A 9,599-nucleotide genomic window follows, 5' to 3' on the forward strand; every position below is an offset into this window, starting at 1 on the left:
TTACGTATGTTTTAGTGCATTTTATTTCTGAAACTAGTACCATTCCAATGGTGAACAAATTTCGAAGATCGGTTGACTAACATCAAAGTTATGACGCGAGAAAGTTGAAGTTCTCAAAATTGTATTCACAATGCTGGTGCCGCATAAATGCAGATAGGGCATATTTTGTGCGTGAAAAAAATTTGGAACGGGAAAAATCACATTTTCATTGATTTTTCCTAACCGATTGTCAATAATGACATACTTAAAATGCGAACTGTACAAAATTCGAGGGTGTAAAATTTATTGAGATCCGTTGAAAAACAGCTGAGCTATGACAGCTCAAAGTTACCGTTCCAACTTTTTTTGAGGCTTGGTGCTTCGCGTAACTTTTTGAGGCTTGGTATTAGGAGTGTTAAGCACGTTTCTTAGTTACATACGGAATCAATTAATCTATGTGTTATGTAATCTGCTCCGAAAGGATAATTGTCGAGTCTTTGAAATTTATTCGGATCTCACTTCCGGAATGTAACAAATTTCTATCTATCGATTCCGTTTCATATCTAATTTTTTCAATAAATGTTATTTGGATGTTCAAAAATATTGTGATTTTTTCCATACAATTTCAAGACATATACTTATTATTACATTAATGCATCAATCATACTCGCTCCAGCCACGGACCAAGTGCTTTGCAAACAAACCAAACTTTCTAATTACAGTTTTCTTAGCCGAGTACTTGTAATTGATTATTCTTTCCACTCAAATCAACAGCACTGTTGTTATATCACCATGTCAAATGAAGTCCCTTGGCGCCAGTGCCAGGACACCAACGTACGGGAAGAGGTCTACTAACGGAAGGATGATGGCGTTGGCGTAATGTTTCAATTAGCAAACAGCCGCCAGAAATTAACACCAACCCGGAAAATGCAGATGAGGCACAAACTTTGTCAAAGTTTAATTTATAATCTAGACAAATTTGCTCCCGATGCGAGTGCTACAAAAAGGGTTAAAGCACATCCACTTCCCTGGGTAAAAACCAAACCTAGGAAGCTGGAGAGACCTGGCTAGGAGCAAACTCTAGATTACAACAACTCACTCTCTCCTGGGACCGATCCGTGTTTGCCGTGTTCAGGTTCGGGAAAAACTAACGAGACTACGCGAGAGGTGACAGTGATAAATGAATAATTTAATGCCCGAACCCGAAAAATGACGGCTCTTGCTCTTCCTTAGCCCGCTGCCGAAGATTTATATGGGACACAGTATCACCGACCGATCTCAGACAATTGCAGCTACTTAATATTCCGATTCTAATTTATGTCCGGAATCAGTGCACTCCCGTTCAGCTCGTTCTGCGTCCTTGATGCCACCGGAGGAGGCATTTGATACTTACAAATATGGTCGATTTCCGTCGTTTGCGACGTTTGCGAGGGGCGTGCAAAAGAAAAACGAGGGCGATTGATTCTCCGTTGCGAGCATCGTCCGAACTCGACATCGCCCGGAGGTTTTTTCAACGCTACCGAAATAATAGCGGTAATTTTCGAAATTCTACATTGTGTGTAAGCTAAGGAGTACCGAACATCATTTGCATAATCAGATTTGGTTAGCTAATTAAATATTCCAATGGATGGTGCCACTTGCCAACGGGGTTGCCGGCCGTTGTGTTGGTGCTGGTGATCCTTAATCTCGATGACAGATTCAAATTGGGGGCTCGAATTACAGGAAATAATATAGTGAACAACTTGTCGCGTGGTTTATTGATTGCTTTGTGTCTCGTAATTTGCCATTTGGAAGTGATTTGTATTATTTGTTAATTTATCAAAAAGTAGTTCCAAATTGTAAAAAAAAAACAAGAACAGCAAAGCATACCAATTCAACAAGTTTCACATTATTGAGTCCAGATCATAATCAGTATAATCCGCGTGACAGTCGGAGAAGACTTCGTCGATGCTTGCGGCCATGTGCAGCAGATGTGCCAGCGGTCCATGCGAGGCATCAATCATCGACTCGAAAAAGGGGTTGCGGTTCAGTACCAAAGTCACCGAACCGAACCACAATCAATTGTGACATGGATGTGGGTTTCGCCATACTTTCATCCGTCAGTACCAAACCAAGTCAATGGTAGTAGGCGGATACGTAACTAGCGTAACATTTGCACAAGAACGCGTCTCTGGGGCGTGCGCGGGGAATGAATGGTGCTGCAATGATTCACAAATACCGACATCCTTTCCATACGGCTCAAATTACCGCTTATTACCGTTCTGATAGCATCTCATTTCCTTCAATTTTCCCGGCAACGACTACTGAGTTTGCGAATCCCAGATGATCGTATTCACATACACAAACGGTGCTCTAGGTTAGGGATGAACTATGAAAGTTTCGAGTCCTCTCGTGATGCTTGACTCCTGACTGTCCTACCAGCAGCCAGAAACAGACTGCATCGCATCGCCTCCGGTGGTTGGTCGGTCGGTCCGTTCGAGGCCGATATCGATTGCTAATTACGCCGTTCTGTTCCCCTGAAAAGTGACACGGATTTGCCTAATTACCCAAGTGGATTGCTCCTCTTGCCACAGATCGATCTACCATAAGCCCTGCTCCTGCTGTTGGTGGGAGTGAGGGTGAGAGTGGAATTGTCGTTCCAAACCCGAATGTCGTCCGCAAATAATAGATAGTGTGCGGTAATATTCAATGCGAAATGTTGATAAATGGGTTTTGCGAGTCAAGCTTTGGGTAGAGCGGAGTTATGGGCTTTACTGGTTAATGGTAGTGGATTAGCACCGTGTTGACTCTTGTCTCTTGTCATTTCGGGAGGGATTAAACTTTGGCTTCACGCCGCAAACCACGGCGGGCTTTATCGGACGATTTCAGTTGCCATTCTGGGGATAATTTTTTTTAAATATGATGGTGTTTTTGGTTGTTATATGTTATTTAGGAGTGTTAGGTACCGAGTGATAACACGAGCTGCTAATGCACTGATAACTAGAAGATGAAACGTAAAAATTTAAAATAAGTCATGTGTACTTTACACAACCCAAGTAGCAAATGTAACAATTATTATTTATTATTTATGTTCTATATGTCCAGAAAGATTTTCAAATAGATTAAAATCGGTTGTGCAGTGATAAGTTACTGTAAAGTTTCACAATACTAACAAAAAAACTACAAGGATCAGCCCCATGGGATAGTTCGAGTCATTGATGTGGATCAAGGCAACCAAAATTTCTAATGATCTACAATCAAAAAGTTCATTCAATCGTCACACTTTTGAATCCGCAATTGCACTAGAGTCTGCTTAGATTGATCTTGATTGTCCTGATTTGTATTTGTTTTATAGCCGACGAAATTACACCAATATCCCAAATGTATGCAATTATATCTTTGAACATATTTGCGATATGGATTTCGATATTTAAGCTTCTCTTTGCCAAGCTTGTGTTCAAGTTTTGTATGCAAGCAGTTATTTTTATTGCGTTAAGTTTCTCTACCATTCTGCGATTTCGGTTGAAGCGATAAACTTTTTCTCATTATCAATCGAGTTTATCTTATATAAATTAGAAATTAATCTTAAGCACTTAAAATTTATCCTGGGGTTGTTGTTAATTTCTCAGGCGAAACGACATAACATGAAATTTCATCCGAGCTTGCATGACACAAGATCAGAGCATACAAATTAAAGCTTCAAATCGTTTTATGGCACTTTTTGTTTTGTAGTCTAGCAACAACCTACCTCTAGCATGCTACGCGTAGGACTGAAATGTTAGCTATAATTTATATCTGTATCAGGAGCTCAAAAACTTGTATTGAAAATCTGTATATAGAAGTGATAAGAAATCGAGGCACAACGGAATGAAAAAGTCTTTAGAACCCAAATTCAAAGAAACCAAAACTTTTCTTAGTCCGAATTTCATGATTTTGTATTTGAAAAAACACTGGAAGTTGTTTTTGCGTTGGAGCCTCTCGAAATAATGATTTGACGAAAATCTTTCAAAATCCAATCTGAAAATGAAACTTAATCTGATTGATCAATTGGCAATCTTTCTTCTTTACTACCTTACGTTATGGCCGAGGCCATCATCTTTTCATCTTATCAGAAGCAATTTTTGAAAGCATAAGCAATTACGCTACACTAGTTGTAAATAAAAGTAAGCATAAACAAATCTTTATTAGCAGATAGATAATCTGTGTTTACTGTCTTTAACATACTCTTTTACATTTAGTTTTCTCGTCTTTTTAGAATTAACACACAATCAGGATAATGTTTTCACTTTGGAAAAATAATCAATACCATTATTTAATATATTTTAATTTGATCTTTATTCAATTGTTAATCCACGCTATCGAAAACCTGTACAAATCTGTATTTTTTGCCAAAAATCTGTGATCTGCATATACAGAATCTTGATAACAAATTTATCTGAAAAATCTGTAAAATGCAGATTAATCTGTATATGTGGTAACCCTGTTGATTGATGACTTGATACATTCAAATCGAATCTTAGAAATATTTCCTATCAAATGATGCAATAATATTAATAATCGATACAAAATAGACTGAGCTGTAAGTGTTTAAAACCTGACCACATTTCTACGTGTAGTTCTCCTTGAGTTTCTGATTTGCACCCCTATATAGAAAATAAAGATGTGTTCCACATCAAAATCACTGTACAACAACTTTAAGTACGTCTAAAACAAATGTACAGCAAATCACCAACTTGTCCATGTAGCACTAGCAATGGTATGGCACTATAACAATTGTGCATCTTATAAAAAGGTTCCAAATGGCTGTCATAATTGTATTGGACACACTATATGTCAAAATGGTTATTAGACTCTTGTGGAAGAAAAATTAGAGAAATGATGCTCTCAACAAGGCAAAAAATGATAAGCCGAATTGGGAGCCTTGCTGTAAAAAATGTTTTTTTTTGCTTAATACGCATAGTTTTGGCTGACTCATGAATTTCTAGGTCAGTATTTCTTCATTTTTAGAAAAAAATACAAAATTCAAAACTTGTATAAAAGTTGTGCAATATTTATCTATTCGAAATGAACGCAAAACTTGCAGACAACTTGTTTTTGCAAGTCCAGCACAGAGGCTTACCAAATAATACGTATCACAAAAGTCGGGCCCGCTAAGATGAATCACTATACTATATTGTTGTATATATAAACTAAACTATTCAAACTGATAAAAAAGAAAACAAAACATAGAGCATTTCTTTCAGAATTATTAACATGTTAATGTTTCCTGTTATTTAGATAATATAAGTCAACGTAATGACTTGAACCATTTTCTTTTCAACTCACTGTTACCATCGATGCCATATTAGAAAATATTCAAGTTAAATTCATTTGGAGATTTTTCAGGTTCAATAAAACATTAGTTTGATCAAAATCGTCTGTACATTTTAAGAATGTTTGAATACTCGTATTTTACACACCGTTCCGATGATTCTCATTGAAAATAATAGCCTGTTATTTTCACAGAAATTAGTATAGAATCATCAAAACACGTTAATTCAAAGGCGATTGGAAATTTCGGGCGTACGAATACATGTTTCACCATAAAAATGCAGTTCGCTGTCAATTTTTCATTTACAAAAACACAAAAGATCAATTCTACAATATCTAGCATTCATTTTTTGCAGATATTTTTACAAGATCCATGTTTGTGTTAGGAGCAGTTGTATTGAAATTCATATGTGAAACTTATTCATTAGAAATTATGTTGGTTACGGTTTTGTAAACGTCATTCCATTTTATGTTTACATCACGTAGTTTGAGTTTCACACTTGTTTTTTGCTGATTTTATTACTGCCTTTGCGATGGGATCGACGCATGAGTTTTATATCAGTTGCACAATCGTTGTGAATAAATATTCGTAATAACGGACGAACTTAAGGATATGCTGCAAAAAACATAGATATAAAGACGTTTGAGAATTCGCTGAATTTCAAAATTTGAATTTATTTCCAAGTTATAAGAATTAGAACAAATTATTCATATTTAACGATTTGTCACGAAATTTTCATTCATTTAACTTTGAAAAATAGGTAATAAATTATGAAACACTATCCAGGACTCTAAAGCTAATTCAATATGACATTAGTTTTGAAAGCTGCTTGTCGAACCGGTCCAACCATTGCGCGGGATGTTGTAACTATTGCATCCTCACCCTACGAGACAGGACCTCATGAAACGAATGATGCAGTTGGGATTTAACTCGCCGTTGAAAATTCGGGTGCTGGATTGTCAGTCATCAACTATCTCGGACGTGTTGGCTAGAGCTGGTACCATGAATAAAAGATCCAGCTTTATCACTTTCAACTAGTTGGATAAAGCACAGGATTCGTTCTAGTGCTGCATCCAAACATGCCAGCTATTGGCACAGCTTGCGAACTTGCGCTCAGACAACAGCATTTTGCCAGATTTGAAACTGTAAATGTCAAAATGACTATTGCATTTTTCCAAGCAACATAGCAAGATTCTTTTTAGAGATCTGACTCAACTATCATATGACTACGATTCAGCGTGCTGAGTACTATTCGTGTGATTTGATTCGTTGATTCCCAATTCACGTTTCCTGTGAGCCATGTTAGAGAAGACTTCCCTCTAAAGCGAAATTTGTATTTCAAAGTAATAACATATTTGAGTAGAGTGTGAATCAACACTGCTTGTCATATGTTCGAAAATTTTCCAACTATTAACAACTGGATGTCACAGTCCATAGCATCCGAAAAAAGTTCGGAATCCAAATCACTTAGGTTCGAAACCCAGTCCCTCTACGGAGGTTGGAGGGCTTTACACCGAAGCGCTCCTTTATTATTGTGTATTGTATATTTATAATTGCCTAAACGTGTACTATTCCCTTTTTACCCAGTCTATTTTTAGTTTATGCTTTATTTGTTTTCAGTATCATTTTTTAAAGCAAATCAATAACTGATTATGCATTCCAGTTTTGTTTTCGTTGTTTGATAATAACTTTAAATTCAGTTCGCTTTCATATTTCATCCAAGTCAGTCGATAAAACAAAACCGCTCACGTTCGGTACGGAAGAAACCAAGTACAGTATTGTGTAGTGAACAATAGAACGACCTCGAAATGAGTGAACCAAACGAACAAAAGCTACCGCCGACACGAAAGACTACAATTGTTGTTGACTTCAGGCAGTACAAAATTCGACCTTCGATACGAGAACTGGAAGGTTTGCTTAAGGAGCAAATGCATCCTGACATTAAACGTGTGCATTTACTTCAATGCCATAAGACAAATAATGTTGCTTACATCCAGTTTCATAAAGAGTTGGATGCAATTCAATTCGCAAAAGACAATAACAATGTGCACTATGTGGAGCACGAGAACATTAAGTACAACATTCCAGTATATATGGAAGATAGTGCTATAGAAGTGCGTGTGCATGATCTTCCCTCAAGCGTCACCGATTCTTATGTTCGCAAAACTATGTCCCAATACGGAGAGATTCTTTCTATAGAAAAAGAAAAGTGGAAGAATTTTTTCCCCGGTATTCTAAATGGCATACGTTTATTACGCATACACTTGAAGAAGGCTATACCTTCTTTTGTGATTTTCGTTCAAGATACAAGAATTCCGTGCAAATCACTTGTTACCTATGACAATCAGATGGCCACATGTCAATATTGCCAAAAAGCTGTTCACTACGGTAATCCATGTGATAAACTGGACAAGGAGACAACCACACCAAAGGACAACGGTGCTTCCTTCACACCAACCCCAAGCAACCCCAGTACACCTGTGACAGCCACCAGCAACAATGAAGCATCCTCCTCAACGAAACCATGAGTGTTTCCTATAGAACCAAATACACCAGCTGAAGTTAACAACTTACCCTCCAACCAACCAGCAATTGTAACCAATGTACAACAAGGCGCATCTACAGCAATTAGCAACGAACTCAAGACGAAATTCAACAACAATACTACCGATGCGGCAATGGATGACGAGACGAGCCACGAACAAAGTGCCGCTCAATCCTCGCAAGAGGGAAATATATTTTGTAGCGACCTCGGAGAGCATCTAAGGAACTGTTGGCAAAAAAAAACCTACAGCAAGTAAGACTTGACATAAAACAAACTGTTACTTTGAATAGTAACGACAATATGTATCCATGAAACGCCAATAATCGAAGATAATTGGAGTGTATCACAGTGAACAATTACACCTATCACCTTGTTAAATTAAACCTAGAGACAACGAAGTTGTTTGTACGTATTATCAACTACTGGTACTAAACTCGCTGGTTAGCAGCAACAACTTGCGAGACAGTTCAAGCAATTTATAATGGTTCAATGGAATCGATTAGGTCAACAAGCGTCTCTATTGAGCATTATAAAGTCAGTTTTAATTAGTTCGTTACAGTGGGTGGATGTGTCATTTTTAAATTAATCTTCGCCACTTTGAAACATGTTTGCTTTATCGGGAAGGCTGATTGATGAAAAGTAAAATCTGAAAATTTGTCTAAAAGTCGCAACAGCAAATGACAGTTTTTCTTTATAAACTTTCAAAAACTTTGGAATGGTATAAAAATGAAACCATTACTAATTGTAGGATTTAGTTTCTGTCTGTTGGATGTAGGTAAAAATTCTGAAGCAATAACTTTCTCAACTTAAAAGACAATTCATTTTCAGGTGTCGCTTGAAGCTCCACAGCTTGAAATTGTACAGACCACACTCGGAGCTGCATCCTCAACTGCAAACAGCCTTCTGGGGGCTCTGACTTCACAATTGTTGGCCACTAACGACCAACTGGACAGTCTAGTGAACGATGTTAATGCGGCTTTATCCGATTTGATAGCTGATGGCAACAGTACCGTTGGTTCGTTATTGGTTCCCGTTCTGTCTAATGTTCAAGCTACTCTTCAGAAGCTTCAGACGGTTTTGAATAAATCTGTCAACAGTGCTCTCATCACTACCTCGTCAACTACGACGAATACTCTCAATTCTGGAACGACTCAACTGATGCAAACCGTAGGAAGTTTGAGTGAAATTGTGAACCAGGTTCTTGCAGCTATACCGAACGTTTCACAGGATTTGCTGAACCAGTTGAGTGGGACAACGGACACTGTTAATACCCTCACATCTTCATTAATGAAAACTGTTGGAACGTTGCTTAAGCCGGTGATGAGTTTGGTTGGAGGGCGATTTGGTACTAGAGTATAGAGTTTACCATATTATTTGAATTAAGTATGAAATGTACGAAAATCAACTAAGAATCTAATCGCCTATGTGTGAGAAATGCACATTGTCTTGTTTGAGTGGACTGGTTCGGTTGTTCACAACAATTTTTTCCCGAATGTAGGTGAAACCATGTGATTGGTGAATTGTGGGCTCAGAATTTCCATTGGAACGAAAGCTTTGAACGAATTGTTTTAGATAACTCAACTTCCACACTGTGAACCAATTTGAAGAACGTTATTCAACGTTCGATTCATTGTAGTGTGCAAAAACAAGTATGCTGAAGAAGTGTTAAATCGTAAATCGACAGTCGAATAGGATACAGCATATCCACAAGCATATTGACGAATTGTAACTGAATATTACGATAAGACTATATAATGCCTTCATTCGAACAAAAAAAGTGTTATC

At 37.5% G+C, this 9,599-nt stretch overlaps 1 protein-coding gene across 1 annotated transcript; it reads left to right on the forward strand.

The window, feature by feature from the left end:
• The first annotated feature begins 8,390 nt into the window (after nt 1–8,390).
• On the forward strand, nt 8,391–9,226 carry LOC131432562 (uncharacterized). Its single transcript, XM_058598904.1, has 2 exons — nt 8,391–8,585; nt 8,643–9,226. The coding sequence occupies exons 1-2, from the start codon at nt 8,541–8,543 to the stop codon at nt 9,171–9,173; spliced, it is 576 nt and encodes a 191-aa protein (XP_058454887.1). The 5' UTR covers nt 8,391–8,540; the 3' UTR covers nt 9,174–9,226.
• Nucleotides 9,227–9,599: the final 373 nt, after the last annotated feature.

This window comes from Malaya genurostris, chromosome 2, assembly GCF_030247185.1.
Source record: "Malaya genurostris strain Urasoe2022 chromosome 2, Malgen_1.1, whole genome shotgun sequence".
Classification (NCBI taxonomy): Eukaryota; Metazoa; Arthropoda; class Insecta; order Diptera; family Culicidae; genus Malaya; species Malaya genurostris.